Consider the following 21,255-nt stretch of genomic DNA (forward strand, 5'->3'; position numbering starts at 1 on the left):
TCCACTTTTCTTCTTCACGCAAGCGAAGGATTAAAGATTCAATTTCTTTACCTACTCGTGGTGGTGCCATTATTGTTAGCTTCAAACAAGTGGTAACCATGGTTACCAACAACTAACATACTCACTTGATCAAAAAATATAAGTCGCTAAATTTAACTCAATTACTTCCTTGCTAAGAGGCCGATTTCAAGTTGAGTTGCAGCTTGTATTGTCATGGTAACGGCACAAAATTGCAAGTTTGAGAAAGATGACGCAAATTAGTAATTAATGTGTAGGACAAAGATAGCTACACATTTGCGCTGCACCACATATTTGTCATCCTGACTTGAAATCGGACTCTAAGACAACATGTATTGTATTGGGGCCAATCAATTGTCCGGTCAAAATAAGACCAACAAATGCAAAAAATTTATTGTCAATGCGAATTATAGTTTATGACGTGTTATAAATAGTTACTTTACTTTAAAAAGCCTGATACTTTTCAGGGTATTTTATTCTTTTTACTTCAACTGGATAAAGTCAACCCAAACAATTATTTGCATATTTTTAACATTTTGGGGCCAATCAATTGTCCATGATACTCGTACTATGGCGGCCAAAAAATTTTGGCCGTCACTTTCTTGACATTCAAGTAAAGTGTAAATAAACCTTTAGGAATTGTAACCCCACTTTCGATTCTTGTCATTTTGACAATCAATTTAAACTGTTTGAAGCTCAGGTATTACAAAAATCCGACATGAATGAACAAAATTAGAGCAATCGTACATAGATAACCTGAGGCAAACGTTCTGTGTAGTAGAAATGACAAAATAATTTTGAGTTTTAAAATTTACCACCCAAAAAATAACGTTCATAATCAAGACGGTAATCATGATGACAATAAAGTACGGATTACATTTTTTTTTTGAATTGACAGACAATGACGGCCAAAATTTTTTGGCCGGCATAGTACATATTCGCAAAAGATCAGGTTGATCGACGCACTTTTGAATAGCCCACTCAGAAAACTCTTTCCGGCGAATGTAATCGTTTGGTTGCAATGCTTGCACCCGCTGAACATGATAGGGGTGCAACCCTTGCTCTCTAAGATTGCGACATACTCGTACCACAAACTGAGAAACTTGAAATTCACGAACTACATAACTGCCAGGTACTTGTTGACGGGTTTTTCTTCCAGTCTCTAGAATGTGGGGTTCGAGTTCTAACAGCTGCGGTGTACCCTCTTGCCTCCTGTCCACACTTCTCGGTGGAAAAGTACCATTTTCCCGTAGACGCTGTATGACAGTCAGAAATGTTAACGAATGCGGCAAACGACGCGCCGGAAACTTTTCGCGATACAAAGCTTGTGACCTTAAGCCAACACCATCTGCACTTCTGTAACAAAATACCATACCACTATTGGTATAATTTTTCATGATAATGAGTTAATGACACACTGAGACCCAAAATTTCCAAGCAAACAATATTACTATTCCACCTAACGTGACATCAGTAGCGTATTTAACTTTTGTGCTTAAACTGTAATAATAGATGGAATTTTTCTGCCCTGATGCGAATCTATAGCCCAAAACTGAATGCACGTGATTCTCACAATTGGTTTGAAGATCCTAGGGTTTTAATATTGTGATGTATTTCGATTTCACCCTGTATCAGGATTTTTAATCATTTTTGGCTGAAATAATCAAAAAGAAGTCAGAATTCACGTTATTATTTATTAACTTAAGCCATTTAAATTTTATACATCAACACACGTCGTTTGCATGCATCCTTAAAAAATAAATAACAATTTGGGACAGTAAACACTAGATAAGACTAGACCTAGACACTTATCACTTTTGATAGTAAATGTTTTGAACACATTCGCGAAAGATATCTCCCAGTATATCTCGATCCTACTTCGACGGTACACTCGATATAAGTTCCCTCCTTTTGTAAACAGGTCCTGCCTGCGAGACCGTTGCCGTATCGTCCTTTTTATTCTGCGAACTGGTCGCGTCCAACGATTCCGAATCAGGAATATGCCTCGTTTGATGCCTCGAGTCCGTATACCTCCGCTTTGTATACTTCTTCTTTTCCGAACCGGATTTTGGCTTCTGCACTTCCACCTTAGTAATTCTCTCGAAATCTGCCGTTCTCGATCTCAAAACCGCATTCCCGATGCTGGAGATGCTCGGCGTAAGCTTTGGTTCTCTCTCCGGTGCTTTCATCTGTTCAAAACCGGTAACGTTGTAAGTCTTGTGGATATCTTGCTCTTTGTGATGCGTTTTCGTTTTGATTTGTTGCACTTCTTGCGTTGACGAAAACGACACTTTCTGGAGCGACGCTGAACTCACGTTTTTTTGTATTTTTGTTGTTTTTTGTACTTGTACGTCGTCCGGTACGTAATTGACAGTTTGTATGCTGTCCGGTGACGTCGGCGGAGTAGATCCCCAAGATGGCGGCGAACTGTAGACACCCGCATCGGCCGTGCTGCTGGAAACTGATGGAGGTGTGTTTTGTACAGGAGTAGAGTAAGTTGCTGAAGAGCCCACAGCTGAATCGTATCCGTGTAGCAAGGATATCGATCCTGTGATCGGCTGGACAACTGAAGCAACCGATGAATCGCTACCGCTGATTGATCGTTGCCTTCGCCTAGGCGGCGCTGTCGGCGTTCTAACCAAACCGATAGTTAACTGCTGCCGACCATTCTCTACGTCCTCTATGTAAGGAATGTCATCGTCCAAGTTCAGTGGAAATGGTTGATTTGCCGTTTGTACCGGTATAGTCAAACTTGCGGTTATAACACCGCTGTTGTCCAAGACATAAGGAGAAGACTTTCGTCGCTCGTCGTCGGTTATTCTTAACACGCGATTAAGATCATTGTCCGTATGAGTCGAACTGTTACTTTCCAACGACGAAGATCTGTTCTTGCTGTACTGATAGTCATCATCTTTCTGTCCTCTCAGTCGGGAGATAATATTAATAGCGGAACTGATCCCCGAACCTATACTACCCGGTTCTTCTTCTTTCTTCTTCCTCGATACTGATTCTTCTTGTCTTTTCTTCGAACCTCTCTCTCTCATACGATCCTTATGTCTGCAACAACTCAGTCAAAATCTGTACTAAACCATACTCACACCAAAGTGTTACCTTATCCTCATTCCTACATTCGGTCCTCCTGTGGCAGCCCTCTCGTGTAAAAACTCCTCTCGAGAGTAAGTCTTCTTTGGTTCTGTGTCAGTCTGAGCGTTGTCAATAGACATCTCTGAAGTAGGTGCGGTGGGAGTCCAAGGAGCCGAATAACTTTCACTATCCAGTTCCTCAACTGACCTAAAAGTGTTTTGTTACGCAAAGTCTTCGGAAAACTCTCAAACTCACTCGTCAGCACCCGCCATGGCGTCTCTCTTGTTCAACAACTGATCTAAAGCTTCTGGATGAGAATCCATCATGTGAACATAGATTTCATCTAGAAGTTCAGCTGAAATGCTAAAAATTTGCTTGAAGTGGTCAATGAGGGTTCGTACCACATTTATTATATCTATTCGGTCTTCTGGACGGTCTGCTGCGTTATCTTTCGAGCTTCCCGGTTTGATACAGTGAAGGATGTTTGGAGCAAACACGGTTGCCAAGTTAGTGGAATCCATCTTGTTTCCAGCTATGCATTCCCCTGTAAAAATAATAAATCACAAATCCCCACAGTTTTTGAAGTGTTTACGTCAAGTACCTGACTCGTCCTTCACATCTGCCGCATTCTGCGCCACCATTACAAGAAAGTTGAGCAGAGCGTGAAGAGTGTCCCTGTTAGCAATCGGAAGTAACTGGACGAGATGTTGAAGCGCTTCAAACTGTAGTCTCCTGTTGCGTATTCCTTCAGATGAAAAGAATGTAATGTTGAAAGGATCAACCAACCCCCCTGACTTACTTTGTGTTTGAACGAACGCCTGATAGAGATCTCTACACAGAAGCGGATCTGGAAGGTCCCTCAAGTACTCTTTCAACAGCGTGGCCACATCGTGCGGACACTGCTCCTCATCCAACGTCGTCTCTTTGCCACAATCAAAATCTTCCCTCAACTGCCGGATTCTCTTCTTCGACGTGCTCACCCGGAAAATTCCCAGCGTCCGCAAGCCGTGATGTTCGATGTGTCTAAAGCACGCCGTCAGGATGTTGGGGATGGAAGCTTCTTCTTCGGCCGCTCCGGGCAGATCCGCCGTCGAGCCGCACGATATCGCGTCCAGAAGTCCGGGGACGCTGCCGACTATCCTCTCGCGTAGCATCAAGCTCTCGCAAGAACCGCTCTGGAACGTAAAAATAAAATGAAATGTCTTTGCTATTGAACTGATCGTGCCAACTTTGACGTCAATTAACTGTGCAACGGAGCGATGACGTCTTCGCTGGATTGACAACGACGGAGACGTGATCGGCTATTAAAAGAGGACCTTCTTTGCGCTAGTAAAAGGTTGTGATCGTAAATTAGTGGAAAGCTCGATTGTAGACGTATTTTTATTTAAGGGTGATGAATCGATGCATTCTGTGTAAACTAATAAACTTGATTTATTGCTTTTTCCCGTTTGAACGCATTGTGGTGTGCTTTAGATAGGTGGGCAACGGGGCCATGGCAACTGCTAATGTTAGGGCACCATCATCAAAAGAGAGGTAGATTGTTCATCTGGCCTGGCCTATTTTTACGTTCAGCTTTAGACAAAATAAACAGCTCTATCGAACAAATGTTGTTCATACGTGACTTGACTGCGCGTATTATTTTTGAGAGACGCTATATTAAAGCAGACATTATTGAAGTGTTGTTTGCCAAATTCAAATCTACCTGTGCCGCCATCCAAACAGAACTATTAATCATGCCATTACAGGATTCCAGTGGAGATTACCATTAAATTAGTTTATTGGTAGGGGGAAGTGTATCGACAGTGGTGTTGTGCACCTCTCCAGTCTTCTATTTCTCTGGGGGTGTTATTGAATTTGACACGTGTAGAAGCGACGTACCCTGTTTTGCATTCAGCAGGCAAGACGTCGCCGTACTGGGGATTAAGTCGAATTGACTTAGTAGAATTTCAGTCACATCGGTGCGTTTCGAGAATTAAATGGAGTGAAAACAGAAACTGATCCAAGTAGTGCTTATTTTTTGAATCTCTGACACGGTCAAGGCAAACATTACACGTCAGACGATGTAAATGAAGCTTACAGAAAGCGCCAATAAAAAAATACGTCCAAGGCGAGGGCCTTGCCGAAAAAACCGCGCTTTTTATTTATACCACCGGTGAATGTTTGTTTGCGTTAGCCTAAAATCGGACTTACTAACAAGGATAACGGCGTTAATTTATCGCTTATTGGATTTGGCTCGGGCAAAAAATTCATTTAAGACAAACCTCATCATCACTGACGATTTTATTTAGAGGAGGTCCGCATGCGCAATGGGGGCATTGTGTAAGCGTTTCGTAAGGAACTTTTAATTGAACGACCAACAGGAATTCAACAGCTGATTTTCGAACATGTATACTATCTATAGGCCGGCTAGGCTATCTATAGACGGGCAAAGGTGGCCAATTCTCCGCCACCGAACAATTTCTTTACGTCCACAGGACGTGATGCGGTCGATCGAAGCCTATTATTCGAGACGGAACAGCTTTTGGAACGACCGCCAGGTATGTGGGGCATCCTCGACGAGGTCGGAAACCAACTAATCGAAGCCCCATTTCGAATATTTTACACCTACATTGAGATTTATTGTCGTGGAAACCAGCTGGAACAATGACAACTGCTTGGGGTCCGTTCGGCGCTCGGTAAACAAGATTCTCAGAGGAATATTCCGAAATATTCGGATTTCTACCGATCGGACCGGCACATATGTGCACTCGTAAATTGGCTTGCGCTTGCAATATTTTATGGAAGATTTGTCTTCGTACCATGTGACAGACCTCCACACTATATCAACGACCACCGAAAATATGAAGGAGGTCGCACCGAAAAAGATAACATCTTAACGAAACACGGAAGTGTCAGGGACATTAAACAACACGTTCAAGGAAAATCTTTGTATCACATTATGAATCGGTACATTCCACGAAATACAAAATGTACATCATTTTGTTTCGAGCTTGTCTCGCCGGAATATACGGTTGACACATTAAAAACGATGTTGTTACAGTGTGTTTGGCCAATGTGGAAGAACATATTTTCAAATGGTAAATAATTACATTATTGCAAATTTCCTGTTTTCAGTTTACTGTGGAGAAATCAGGTTACAATTTTTTTTATGTCTTATAATAACACGAATCCAAGTTTGCTTACATTTGGGACGTCAAAAATACGTCTTCAATAAAAATCTGTAGGAGACTGTCAATGTTAGCACTTGGTCATGAAGTCTTTTTTCCTCCTGGAAAAGTGAACACAAGAGACAATTTGAAATATTGCACAAGAAGATGCAAATGTTCAATCGAAATGCCCCATATTCTGATTAAAATAAAATTTTATTAAAATAAATGAAAAGATCATTGCGATTGCTCTTTATGTTGAAACAAGCAATTTCATTTTAACAGAAAAATAATAAAATTCAAGTGGAAATTAGTTTGTCCTCTTAAGCTTTTCATTTCTTTCACAGAGCGTAAGAAGTTTTTCTTTGAAAGCTCTTGCAAGTTTTGTGTTTTATAAGAAACCAAATAAGCATAGCTACAAATGACGTTTCAATAATTAATTGCTTTTAGTGTTTCTTTAGTTCCTTTTACACTTACACGTTACATGTATTAAATTATAGCGTAGTGTTCAGTTACACAAGAACATGTATTATTTTGCATAAACATTCGTACACCTAGGATTTCATTCACATTTTTACCAGCAATGCATTTTAAAGCCGTGATGAAATTTTTTCTTCTTCGTTTTAAATTATCAATTTGCAGAAGGATATTTGTAATGTCAGAATTTTCAGAATTTTTCTGTTTCTAAAATGTTGAATGTTTTTTGTTCGGGGTACTCTGCCCGCTCATTGGTCGGCCAATGAACGGGCTCCGTTTGTGCCGCGTTTGGTCCCAACTTTCCGACAAATAGGTGACGCCGGCCGAAATTCGGCCCACTTTCGTTCACGCTCTAAACGTGTTGGTTTCGTTCACTCCTCTCCTCTCCCTTTACAAAAAAAAAAAACTGCGGCTCCGTAAAAACGAGTTAGACAAAAAGACAATGCTCTTCTTCGAGACGACCTGCATTTCGAAAGACAGCACCCAACCCGCTCTTTCCAGAGTCACTCCGGCGTGGAAGACGGAAGAGGTATCGGTCCACAAATCGACACCAACCCCGAAGATGGATTCGACACTTTGACCGCTCCAGAGGGCCGGTGGTAACACCTTCTAGGTCTTTGCATTTTTGTGAAAAGCAGTATGTTTTTCTTTATTGAAAAAATATTATGTAAAATTGTGTTTTAGTTTTAGCTTTTAGCAAACATTAACAATATTTATCTAATCCCGTGGGATAAATGATACTTATCCCACTAATTTTTAGTGGGATAAGAACTTCATTATCTCACGCATTTTCATTACCTCACTCAGTGAGATAATGAGTTTCATTACCGCACTCAGTCGGATAAATGAGTTTCATTACCTCACTCAGTGGGATAAGTAAATTCTTATCCCACTGAGTGCGGTAATGAAACTCATTTATTTCACTGGCGAAAATAAATAGGTAAGATTTATTTTTTTAATTTGGGGCGGTCTTAGATAAAATTTAGTACATAACACGTGGGCTAAAGCATATTACAGGAAACTCGTGTGATTACAGATGAACTCGGCTAACGCCCTCGTGTAATACTGCTTTTATCCCACTAATTATGTAAATAACTATTTTAATTGTACTCGGTAAGTCAATAGATTGGCTTGTACCGCTTTAGGAAAATACACAAACAATTTTGTTTCTTTCTCAACAAATATACTTAATACATTTGATGGTAACGATGCCGAGCACTCTTGTTTATATCTCGAGCAACTCATGTACCAATGTACATTACAAGATACTTTGCTAAGTTTAAAATCTCAAGTGATTTTTAAGAGCAATTCTTAAGCACTTGACACGAACGTGCACATTTGTCTAGTTTTTCACACATAGGTATCGATTTCACCATTTAAAAAAAATGAATAATTGAGTAATCGAATAAGTGAATTTTGTTTGTCAACAAATGACCATTTGTTGATAAACAACTTTTGATTTGTGGGTTAACGTTAACGTCAACGTAGGACACAATAACCACCCTCGTAAATATTGGAGTAAGCGTAACATTTAAAGAATCACAATATCATTTTTATAGAGAAGAATAATTCCTTGGAGAATAAGCTGTTCACAAAATGTTAAGTAATCTTTCTCATTCCAATACTCAACACGCTTCGCTCTTTTAATAACTTTTTTAACATTAAAAATATGAATTTGGTTCATAAATTTTTGCATTACGTAGGGGAGCAGCCATTTCCATTATCGATTAAAAAATATTAACTATTGACGCAAAATAGAAAAGTTGATACAATAGTTTAAAATTTGTGTCTACAGGAATTTTAGGAACTTAATTTTGCAAATACTGAATTAGATTTAATAATAATTAGAATCTTTTCTTGTTAAAGCTAGAATGTTAGAAGAAAAAAATTCTAAGGGATTCCTCGATTTACCCAATATTATCTGATTTACCACAAAAGAATAACTTATCGGTTAATGCTTCATTCAATTTGGGTCCATATCGTGAGACATACAAAATAAGTAGTACCTTTGAAATTATTAATTAATTTCGTTCCATTTCAGATAATGCTTTATTTCAATTTTATCTTGTCAAAACCAGATAGTTTTGGTCGTTCCCTAGCCTTTTGTCCCCGTTATTTCGAATAACACGAGAGCTGATAAAAAAGCTTTGATTTCCCTGTCGAAAAATCATTCCATTACGTAGCTGAAGCGTCATTTATCTTTAGATCTTCACTGCATTAAATAACGTTATGACGTGAAAAATATAATGTTCTATATTTAGTTTATCGTATATTAATAGGTTTTTTATGTGTGATTGGAGAGATCCAATAAATAAATGTACACGATTTCTTGATAATTTTTAATAAAAATTCAGTGACCGTTCACTGACTCACCACATTTTCGTGAAAATAGAATGATTGCGGCCCACGAATTTGCCACGTCTTTTATCATATCAAAAATATTGTACAATGACCGTGTTGACGTACAATAATAAGTTTTTGCACACATGCCAACGAAAGTTTAAAGCACACCTAGACAAAATTTGGACGCAGTTCATTTTTATTTAAGCTACAATAAAAATCCTTAGAATGTAGTCAACATCATTTGTATTTTAAACCGAGCAGAAGCAGGCGAATATCAAAGGAGTTTTTTTTGGGCGAAATTATAAAATTACATTCAAGTGTTACGGCTGTGCCCGCACACGTTCGATCCGATCGAATGCATTTTTTTTCCGTTGGAATAAAATCCATTCGCGATTTGATCCCGGGGTGGCGTGTGTTGTTGACTGGGACCTCACGTCGCTCAATTTCGCTACTGACGTCCGCATTTTGAGTGATTAAATTTTAATTGAATTCGTCTAAATTAAGAACACGGATTACCTCGTCACCTCTAGGCGCCTCAATTAACGAACTAAAGCTCGATCTTGACCCGTGTCTGCCTATGGTGGCCGGCTCCTCCGCACATCCGGAAAGTTCGGCCCCGCTCCGGAAGGGACTGGTCCTCGCCGCCGCCCTCGACAGTCTGTCATTTTCCACGCATTGGGTCAAGGGAATTCCGAACACCAATCCACCGGTGGTGTTCCCATCTGCAACAAGAGTGCCATTAGCAAAATCGTTTACGAAGTGGGAATCGCTCCGGAAATCGACGAAACAACAAAATTCAAAATTCAAACTTTCCTCAGCGTGAAAGTGGCCCTGGATTAAATGATATTCAACTAATCGTTTACAATATTTATCGTTGCTTAATTTAAATGCGATTTCATTGGAACAATAATAAAGTTCACAAATAGGTACTGTTTTGTATCAAAATATTACATCTCTGCAACCCTTGACGGTGTGGGCGCTTGATTTTACTGAATTTCTTTTTGCAAGTAAATCATTAATTAATGCTCTTCGAAAGTCATTAAATAAAAATGAGATTTACGGAAAGGCTTCCAGTAATAAAAATACTAAATATTCCAGATCTCGTTAAGAATGAAGCAAGTTCTTCATTCCATTCGGTAAATTATTACTATATTAAGTTTCATATATACAAGAGGTAAGAGGACTGTAAAACTAAAACAATTCTCGCCTGATGTTTCAGGATTTAACATAAAAAACGCACACCACCGTAGTGACACCGAATTTTAAACGCATACACAGAGAAAATGGTTCTAAAAAGACTACAAGCAGTAGTATAGTAGTACCAAACAATACTGGGAAAGACTTATGCAGGTCTTTATAACTTTATACTAATACTTTTATGAGGGTTGGAACGGTTGGGACAGCCCATTGCTGTAGGGCGTCATAAATCACTCAAATTATTGAAGGTTCAGAAATACGCATCTTCAACGGATCTTCAACGCATTTGTGCTCTGCAATTTTTGCGAAATAATAAAAAATACGGCGCACCGATCAGGATTGTCATAAATGTAATTTTTGGTAATACATAATAATAATTAAAAAATTATTCTAAGACCAAATTCACATTATAAATGTTTGTTTGCTATTCAACGAAGATTCACGTGACACAAATATTATGGGCTGTCAGTTTTCAGGTATTCGGCCTGTTTTGCATCACTCGGCTGACGTCTTGTGCTTCAAACTTCCGCCTCATATCTGAAAAATGATCTGACTGCGCTACTCATATGAAAATAACTAATATAGGAAGGGATCAAATTGCCGGTTCATCCCGCGTGTAATTATTGTCCTCGCTGCGTTCATGCAATAAAACTGCGTTCGGGATTACAGATGCACTTTAGTCACTTGTTGTATTTACTATTACTATTATTTTAGGTACACTATAAAAGAGACCACTCACAATATTAATTAAAAAACAACTAGGTACTATTTTTTTTATTTGCACAACCTATTGTATTTGAAAATTTCTAGAATTTTTAGTTTTATACATATAGAATATTTATTAATTCAATATTCTTAATACATATTTCTTTGGATTTGTCTAGAATTTAGTTTCAAGTCAGAATTTGCAACCCAGTTTCCAAAAAAGAATTAATGGCTTCAAATATCGATACTTATGAAGGATTCCTTTTTTTTAGAAAAATGGGTAATGTATTCTGCTTTGTTACCCCGTGACAATTAAATCAATTAAAAATGAAATACGCAGACATTGTAATACGATTGGACATTGACAAAGCAAAATTGGAAAAATCATAACAAAACACACGGACAATATTTGACCGCGGTCATTTTTTTCCGATATCCTTCAATCGAGTCGCCTCCTGAATGTCCTTTGAAACATTGAGGCGACATATCTTTTATCGTATGTCCATATCGCCTCTATAAAATATAATTAAACGTATTGAAGTTGTAAAATACGAATGAGGAATGGAGGATGAGATAAAAATGTAACTGATGTCCTGTCACGACTTCAATGAAACCATTGCGTTCACACATTAACTCGCTTTTTGGCGGTTGAACGCCCAGAAAATATTTGACACCATTAAACAAACGCAAGGGAGGCGCCAACTCTAAATCCAAATTATACATTTAAAAGTCTTTTCATCTCACGCAATGAGAGTTAAATTCAGGGTCGACACCCACTTGTCCAATTTGTGTTGCGTTAGACAAAAAAAAAAATATATCGAAAATTCTGGTTCTCGAATCACATTATTTTTATAAAAGTTTGTCCAGCGAGAGATTGGTTGACATAATAGTAGTTTATTCAACGAGTTCGTGTGTAATTTGGGCTTTTTTTGGCATGAGTGGGTCAGTTTAAAACTCGAGTGAAACGAGCCCAAATTACACAAGAACGAGTTGAATACAACGTTTTTTTGTTCGACGGGCCCCTTAAAAACTCCAAATCGCTGAAAATGTTTAAAATTAGGTTGACGTTTCGTTTTGACAAGTTGTCAAATTTATCAAAATCCGTTCACACGAGAGTAAATTCTCAAATTCTGACAGTGTCGAACAAAAAAAATCACTAAATTCTACGTAGACAAAGTAGTACCTAGCGCACGTAAAATTTGAAATATGTATATCCTTCAAGCAGTAACATTTTTGCCCTGAAATTATGCTCTAATTAAGGTATTCTAGTGCATTTTGTAATGTTGGGTAACGAGCTTACAATTTAAAATATTCCAATCTCTCGCTGGACGAAGTATATCGCACCTCGTTACGCCTGTTGCCAGCGAAAGCGCTTTTTTTGTCGATATCATTCTGAAGTATCAATTTACTTCTTAAAAGTTTAAAAGTCACAGAATTCATTAGGGTGATGAGTTTGTTGGTAATGTACTGTGGTATGTAGTACAACAGATATTATAAAATATGTAAAATATTTTTGTCGAGCACACCCAAAATGATCCTTCGATATTTTCCCGATAAGATAATTTTTTGTTTACGGTTTCATTAAGAATCTTAATGCTTTTCTCATTTAAACTCGAGACAGTAAACCACCTACAGTAAATTCTTAAATATCAGACAGACAGAATTTCCCCAGAAACGCGTCGCTATCTTTTCACATTTTTAGACGTGAGACTACTCATTTCAGATGCAATAAAAGAAAACTGCACGTTCTAAATATCATACGAGAAAAGAAACCGCAAGAAAAAAACAACAACGAATTTTTATTTCTTTCGGAGACTATAAACAAACGAATTCGACCAGATGACACCCATTAAAAATTTTTAAACGTATAAATTATTGTTTTCGAAACGGATCCCAGGAAAAGCCATCTGATCTATTTTTTACACGATGTGAAAGTAGACTCAAGCGGAATAAGATTTATTGCCAAATAACTCATCACTCGTCAAACGAAATCTACTTTTGAGTGACTGTAGCTTGCACACATGGGAAAAAAGTAGCTCTAAATGTGTAACCAGATATTTTCCGCGGCTAATTTGGAACAATGGGGAAGTTTCGGACATTTCGGAAAGATCAAAGAACGACTTTCGATATAACGGATTGAGGAAGCATCAACAGGTTCTGACTCATCAGTGTCAGTGAGCACTTTTTGCAAAAACATTCGTGGGTAGAATATATTCGATTTCCACATCGTGAAAAAAGAACTGATTAGGAAACATACAAATACTGGAAAAACAATAATTGTTTGAATTTGTGCTTCACTACGCGTAAACAGTTTCAGTTTCATCTCCAGATGATGTATCTTTCAGCCTGACCTCTTGTAACAAATACTCTTATAAAAGGATCCATTTTAGCGATATGTCATCGTTTTATGGACAAGGGCTCGAAGAGAAAAAAGCAATAACGATTGTATTCCAGTTTGTTGTAATGTGTTAGATGCCTGGATGCTCTCGCTTTGGGCGAAGCTGCATTGCACTTTGCAAAATTGAAGTCGCGCATCTGATTTGAATGTTGGGTGTATTTAGTAAATATCTGTGACCGTTTAAAACGCGATGCAGGTTTTCAGGAGGCAGTTAATTGTTGTCCCGGAAATACCAGTTTGCAGGAATTTCAAAACCGACAAATCCGCGATAAAACTCGTTCCGCCGTCGAGGAGGTCCACGGAGACGAAGAAAGGTGTTACGTGAGCCGGTGGAATCTCTAACGAAAATAGCTTATACGAGTAATTTATATATTTCAAAGCCGTAAACACACATTCGTTTATTAAGCAACAGGTACTTCTCCGTGCCGTTTAAAATGTTTAATTCGTTGGAATCCAAGATAAACATCGAAGTGGTAAAAGTTATAAAACAGAATGTGCAAACAAACTTCGGGCGCCGCTTGCGAAAAATCACATACACATTGCATATTTTCGTACCGTTTTGACGGAGCGTTTCATATTTGACATGCGGAATTTGAATACATAAATAGATGTCCGGCTAAATTTAACCCGCCGCCGTCCGCATTTAAACAAAGAAAGCCGATCCGAATTGTGATAGCGGTATCGATTCCGGCGGCGGAAAAATCCTCCGCCCTCCATTACAAACGCAATTATGACGCTGAGGCGGGAGCGGCGACGGTTCGACTTTAGTTACCCTTGTCGGTGGTGTCCTTGCGATTCGTGTCGAAGATGCTGGTGGTGAGAGCTTTTCTTTTCAGCAAGTACGGCCTCCTTTTCGGCTTGTTGACGGCGGCGCCCACGTTCTCTGCAACAACAATGAGACACAGTTTTATTTGAAAATGTTAAAAAATAACACCAAGGACTGCACTCATTATACAAAATTAAGAAAATATACAATATTCCGTTACAGCGTTATGTTTAAAAATAACCGGCTCCTGTAAACAAATACTGACGCTTTTGTATTTAAACCTCTAGTTTTAGTTTTATGAGATCTCTAAACTGTGCAAGGATTTTCTGGGGCTGGGCTGAAAACTTTTCAGCTTTCGTTGCGCCTTTTTTTACCCGACCTATTATATCCTGAAAGCTCGTAAAGGTTAGGGACGTAAATAAAATGCACATAGTTGTAAAACTTAAGGAGCCATTAAACAGCTCTCCGGACCACCTAACTCGAATTCTTTCTCAAATCTGGGATCAAATAATAAAAACCGAATCGATCGGTTCGTTCTTAATTCTCAAGGAAAATTATTAAAAATCGACAATTTTTTACACACTTTCCCGATATTGCCGCATCCTCTAGTAATGTTTTTGTCCAATCGCTCTTATTTTCTGTTTGTCATTTGTCACATTTGACACTTATGAATTTTTGTGATTGTTCCAACTATTCGCCTCGTTCGTTGCTTCTTTGTAAAAATGCCATCTTTTTTGAATTTACGACGGACCGGCTAATTTTTCTTTCAAAAAATGCATTTCCAAATGTAATTCTATTTTTCCCACGTGGCATTTAAATTTCAGATATTCAAAATGACCATTCCATACAAATATTTACTTAAGCAACACGCAAATAGTCGGATTAAGTTGCGGTACGGACCTACATTATTGTCGATAGTGTTAAGCCAGATGTGCTCGTCCCACTTATTTCTAAGCCGAAAATTGGCCTATTTGTGTCTGACGTGTTGTTAAAAATATGAACTAAATGAAAGCTGTGGGTTGAACAACTTACTTGCGTCAACATCGTTTACTATAGGTAATCTCACATACAGGGAAAAATTTGTAAAAATTTTCTAAACATAATTGCAATCACTTTGCTCAATTTGTCATTTTTTTCAAAGAAACGCAAAGCCAAATTGTTTCTTGTTCTTTTAATTTTAACACAAATCATTTTAGCCAATATGAAATCCCAAATTTAAAAAAAAAATTAAAACGTCTTAAATTTTATTTAAGTGGTCGATAAATAGAAGGCTATCTGTAGAAGAACACTTTGGTGAAATTCAAGTAATGGACAGGTTAAGAAAAATTCCAGGCTTGAATTCCAGGGTCAGAGTGATCCTTGAAAGACGTCTAAGGGCCCTTATTTCTCTTTGAAAGCGTGGTTTGGGAGAAATTTGAAATGACATCGATAAAGATGTCGTTCAGCCGGCAAAGAAAAAAATTGTTACAAGAGTGTTTTTAATATTTTTTTTAGTCATTTTAACAGTAAGTAATAAATACAGGGTGTTTGCGAAGTTGAGGCGTTCCTTTTAACATGTGATAGTATGCGTTGTTCTAAATAGTTTTAGCCAAAATCACCTTAGTAAAATGTGTACGGCAATGAAGATAAAATAAGTTTTTTTTTTAATTTTTGAAACCGGTGCTGCTCAAATTTGCCCTGATTTGTTAGAAATTAGAATTGACAAAAAAAATCAAATGAACATGGACGTTAATCAAAAATACTGTCAGAGTTGTCATCTAATTAATCGGAATGGCTTTGTTATTAGGAAAATAATGAGCTCACAGATATGTTACTAATGTATGGGCAATGTTATCACGTTATCAGCAGAGCGATTTCCAGAGAGACACCATCCTGGGCCGCGTCAGTCGGTACAGCGGAGAAATAGACAGGACCGGACTCAAAATTTTAGAAAACAATAAAAATGTACAATCAATTATCTCCGTTAATACAAACATTCTACTAAGAAGATTTAGGCTAAAATTCTTAAGAATAATGCATAGTACCTCGTGTTACAAGGAACGCCTCAACTTCGAAAACACCCTGTATAAACTGAATGGCATTTTCGTTATGTGTTTTTTCTCCCTAATTATTATACATAACAACAACGATTTGTAAAGGAAGTTACTCGTAATTTCACAGCTTTCTTTAATATTATAAATATTTGTCGGTAAACATTGAAAAAAAAAAATTGTGCAACCCTACGCGAAACGAGCACTTCGCGTATCTAAAACAGGTCGTTGCTTTTAACGACGGCCGTTAAAGTAAACGTTATTTAATGCATATTTGATACAAATCAGATTTTCCATGTAAGAATGTTTATTGACAATGAAATAAATTTTGCTTGTTCGTTTTATAATAATTACAAATTTTCGGTTGCACAAAAAATTTTGTGTACACCTTAGCCGCGAAATCCTTAACATCCTCGAGATTGTGCTACCTCGGTCTCAAGCGGCCTCGGCGACAATTTTTCTCTCGGTACGTTAAAGAATGATTTCGCGGCCTTATTGATATACAAATAACTATTTTTGTTTCATAAAAATTTTAACAAATTGCCTTAATTGACAGTAAGTGTAAATTAATTTAATCTGGGTTAAAATGTACGCAGTCGAAATTTTCTTCACTAAAACCAGTTTGAATCTACCGAATGTTTTTTGTTAATGATATGATATTCAAGTGTCAGATCTCCTTTGTTCTCTTTACACATTACAAAAACAATGGAAAGCTACGGCACAGAGAACTGCCGAATTCTAATAAATATTTACGGTATTAAGTAAATCTAGAAAAATAACTTCCAGCAAAAATTTTATTTGCGAGTCAGTTTGGAAAGCAGAAAAAATAAAATATTTTTATGCTATTCCTGCAATGGCACATCAAACGTTAAGAGTATTTTGGGAAAATATCGAAGTGTTGTTTTTCTTTGCAGGAAAATTAAAATGATATTTTATTTCTGTCGAACGCACTTCAAATCCGCGTGTAAAAAGAGCATGACCCCCACATTATTATTCAAAACTTTTCAAACAAAAATATTATTTTAACTGGATTTCTAAGGAGTCTGATCTGAAATAACTGAGCTACTGAATTGATTCATTATTTAAAAAAATACAAAAAAACAATTGATGAATTTAGTTCACATCAAAAATTATAAATTTAATTCGGTGGATAAACTCAAAGTTCTCGTAAATATCGTGGATTAGACATATTTCTCTTGAGCACACTCTAACTTATGCTACATCCTCTGTAGTTGTTTAAAAGATGCCTGCTCAACTAAACTTAGAAGATTTACCTTGCCGTACTCCGGACTAGAGGAAAATTACAAAGTTTGTTGCGAGCTTCGACTCTGATTTTAATAATTAACGGAGGCACATTCGCCTCGTCGTAGCCTTAATTGTTGCAATAATTCAAAGTCTTCCGATTTTGACCGTGCTCCAAAATAATTATCTAGCCGGGAGTGTTTCGGTTTGGTGGGACAATCGCGGCTTAAAATAAAAAGTACGTAATACCTGATGGAACTTTAATAGCAACCCCTAAATTGAGGGCTTGCAACTTGGCTAATGCCACTTTCTGTAAGACTTTCCTTTCCACGTCAGTCAGTTGCAATAAAGTGGTTGCTCCTAGAATAACTTGACGTCCTGTGAGACTGCTCCATACACAGCCGCCCTATAAGAAAACGACACGTTAAAAGGGAATACTATATTACTTTTGAGATAGACACGATCGAAAACCAAATGTTTTCTATTTTTGTCAATTGCATTGAACCGATGATTTGTCAATGTTTGTTTTGGAAAACTCGCAAAGTATTCGAGTTTCTATAAAAAAAAAATAATATGTGTTTTTTTCCCGACAGAATTATTCGTCTAGTACACTAAACGGCTATTAAAATTTTATGCTCCTGGCAGTTCGAACGAAAACTATGAAGTAATAACGCAACAAAAGTCCATAAATCTTGGATTTTATTTCATTAATTTAGAATTTAATAGAAGACGGCGCTAATAGCGCTCACATCAACATGTTTCCTCATTTTTACCGCGAAAATAGAAATTTTACTTTATAAATAGGCCGACGCTTGCAACAGAGCCGTGCTTGTTTGCCGCTTGCATTACGAAAATTAGATCGCAATGATATTGAACAGATTTTCTATTTGTGGGCGAACCTAGCCCTGGCCAAGAACAAGACCACAACAATTCAACGGACTGCAACGTTTGTCTATGATCAAATTTTCAAAAAAAAAACATTTTGATAGTCACCTGCGGGGTCCAGCTGCAGGCGGCTTGCGACGGCCTCGTCTGGCTCTTGGACCTCGACCTGAAGATCTTCTTCGCCATGAGCCGACTGCCATGGTGCATAACGCTAGAGGAAGATTTGGATTTTTGCATGGTCGGTCCGCCGGTCGCCACAGCTGCGGGATTAGTTTTATCGTGTTTATCATGTTTACCGTGAAGCAAATGGCTCAGGAAGGATTGAGATTTGGCCGGGGGAGGCGAAGAAGGAGAAGATTTGTTGTTCTCATCCACACCTACGTCTATGCTACTACGCGAACTGGAAAAGCGACTCTCGGGATCGGAAAAATCGGTGGTGGTGATCTCGTCGAATTTTAAATCGCGATATTTCAAAATCCAATCGTCGTTGGTTTGAGAACCCTTGTTCAGGCCGTCGTCGTCTCCCGGTTTGGTCGTCTCGCCCTTGGCCTTGATGTTCCGCAAGTTTCTGTCGTAATTCACCCGCTTGAATCTGTCGACTTTGTCTGTGTCCACGCTCTTTTTCCTCGCCATCCTGAGGTACCTCTTGATGGTGTCGCTCACCGACTGGGAAATATCGTCGTTGTCGACGCTACTTCGTCGTCTCCCCACCGGTTTTATTACGCTCCTTTCCTCCTCTTCTTTCTCCGCCAGGGACTTCTTATACTTCTCCTCCACCTCCTGCAATACTGATTCGGGGACGGGCACAGTCTGAATTCCCCAATCGTGATAACAAACTTCCGCAGTTTCGTTCTCGATCTCGATCAACGGAGGTGGATGGACAGATTCGTGTATTCGTTCTTTCAGTTTTTCGTAATTCGAGCTCTGTGTAGGATACTTTGAAAGACTACTTTTGAATGCAGACGAAGACAAGTCAGTGGTACTCCTGCTGGCACGAAACCCACGAGTTTTTCTCAGTTCAAAATACAACTTTTCCAACGCTTTCCTGTCTGTTAACAAATCAGAAATCACTCTGTCCCTGTTGGCGTGTTGGCTGAAGTATCGACTCAAAGTTTCCGACAGTGACTTTTGAATATAATCTCCACTGAAATGTATCTGACCTTGACTCCCATAGTGCGGAAAAGCGACGAAACTCTTGCTTGCAAGAGTCAAATGTCGTTGCAGTTTGTCGACCAGTTCTTGGTAGTTAAAGTCGGGTGGAGTGTACGTGGAGGTGGAGGGTCCTTGTCCTGAAATTGTCAAATACCGTTCCAGCATGCTAAGCAACTGTTTCTCCTCCAGATCCTCTTGAACGCTTTCGGGAAAAGTCGGTGTGTAATTGGTGGGTGAGGCGGGTTTGTTCAAAAACTCGTACTTCATCTTTTGTATGTCGAAACGTCCTGCGGAAGTGGGTGCCAAGGCTAGATCCGTCGGTCTCTCCAGCTTGACGACGTCGACGTCATCCGCCGAAGACGCCTTCCTGCAGCTGCCACCCTTCCGTCTGTCTTTGCGTTGTTTCTTGCGCAACCCCAGAGCTCCAGGGTAGGAGTTCTTGCGCCACAAGAGAAATCGTGGTTCCCGTTTGCAGACTTCCTGGAAGTAGGCCTCGATTTTGGGGATGTCTTCCGGTCGATTTTGGGCGCCGTCTGGGATGAGCTTGCGCCCCGCGTCCGCCATGTACCTCCAGGTCTTTCTGGTGAGGAGCCATCGCTCTTTGGGCTTCTTCTTTTTGTCTCGCACTGAACGGCCCATCGTCAGGGAGTATTCGGTGCTTTCGGTCGAAGCACTCCTACCTAGGGTCTTGCGTTTCTGAGAGCGTTCAGCCATGCTACTGGATAAACGGAGAGATGCAGTTGAGGAGTTAGAATTGTGACATAGTTTTCACTGGGCATTTGAGTTGATGTGTTTTAAACAGGTTTTCATAATTTACCTGTCACGGGCTTCTTCAATGCAACATACTGGCGAGGTGTCAAGATTGTTTTGTTTTACATTCAACAAGTCCAAATATTTTCTTCGATTATCCGCAATAAACAATAAAATAGAAGCGAATTATAATCTAAAACTGTACCTCTTTCTTGGCAAACATCTTTCAGATTTCAGCGTAGGCTTGCAGATATTTAAATTGTTTCATCACAAGTTCTGGGGGTAACACGATCTCGATCGAGCTGGGACTTACGATTTGAAGGGATCAATTTCATGTTGCTACTGTCAACCGGTTTCGGGTGTTGGAAACGGTCAAGTGTCAATTTTTCGTATTAATTTAGTGTTTACTGTCACTCGCTTAGTTATCGCACCATACAACTAGTTCCTAAAATTACCACTAACTAAATTTAGCACATCCCGATCATTATTTGGTAATTAGCACAGTTTTCGTTTTGGAGATTCGGTTGTTAAGGTGTTTGTTTGGGCTGTCATGGTGGATTTTGTAGGTTTTTTTGGACAGTCACGCGGTCAGTTTAAGTCCACTTGGTTAGCCACTCAACACTGACGCGACAGAGCAAGTAGCGGCTACTTGGAAACAAAAATATCCCATTTGGCAAGAGACACCTACTAAGCTAGACAGAGTTAGCAAAATAAAGATAAATATTAGATTATATAGCAACAGCGATAGAATAAACTTTCGAACGCTTTCGCGGAATCGAAGATCTCATTTTTTTATAGAAAAATCGCCGAACAACTCATATTGTCTTACGAAATGTGTCGCTAAAATAGACTCGCCTATAAAAATCTGGCAAGCTGCGTGATGTAATTTTTTTAAATTATGCCAACGGGATCATTCAGAGATCGGTGAGCGATGATGGATTTATTTTTACGGTGTGGTCGAGGAAGTGCCACTTTTGCCGATTGTCTCTCTGATAATGCGACAGCTGTTCAAGTTCAGGGAGGAGCCCTGAAATTCCTCCGGGGCTACTTAACAATCGTCAA

The 21,255-nt window shown here is 38.7% G+C and overlaps 1 protein-coding gene across 1 annotated transcript; it reads right to left on the reverse strand.

Annotated features, from left to right (window-relative positions):
• Positions 1-1,692: 1,692 nt before the first annotated feature.
• RhoGAP102A (Rho GTPase activating protein at 102A) lies at positions 1,693-20,897 on the reverse strand. The gene is made up of 9 exons (XM_069050616.1): positions 18,400-20,897; positions 17,656-17,812; positions 14,141-14,251; positions 9,585-9,790; positions 3,902-4,277; positions 3,704-3,847; positions 3,358-3,646; positions 3,130-3,309; positions 1,693-3,075 (listed from the first exon to the last, which is right to left on the reverse strand). Exons 1-9 carry the CDS (start codon positions 20,155-20,157, stop codon positions 1,893-1,895), a joined length of 4,404 nt encoding a protein of 1,467 aa, XP_068906717.1. The 5' UTR covers positions 20,158-20,897; the 3' UTR covers positions 1,693-1,892.
• Positions 20,898-21,255: the final 358 nt, after the last annotated feature.

The sequence above is a fragment of the Tenebrio molitor genome, chromosome 6 (genome assembly GCF_963966145.1).
Source record: "Tenebrio molitor chromosome 6, icTenMoli1.1, whole genome shotgun sequence".
Lineage (NCBI taxonomy): Eukaryota > Metazoa > Arthropoda > Insecta > Coleoptera > Tenebrionidae > Tenebrio > Tenebrio molitor.

What these genes read in the sequence shown, in the direction of transcription:
- RhoGAP102A (XM_069050616.1), bottom strand. Translation starts at nt 20,157, where the DNA reads ATGGCTGAACGCTCTCAGAAACGCAAGACCCTAGGTAGGAGTGCTTCG. An exon ending in GGCGTTCGTTCAAACACAAA is followed by an intron (nt 3,848 to 3,901) that starts GTAAGTCAGGGG and finishes TTTCATCTGAAG; the next exon opens with GAATACGCAACAGGAGACTA. An exon ending in GCCATGGCGGGTGCTGACGA is followed by an intron (nt 3,310 to 3,357) that starts GTGAGTTTGAGA and finishes AAACACTTTTAG; the next exon opens with GTCAGTTGAGGAACTGGATA.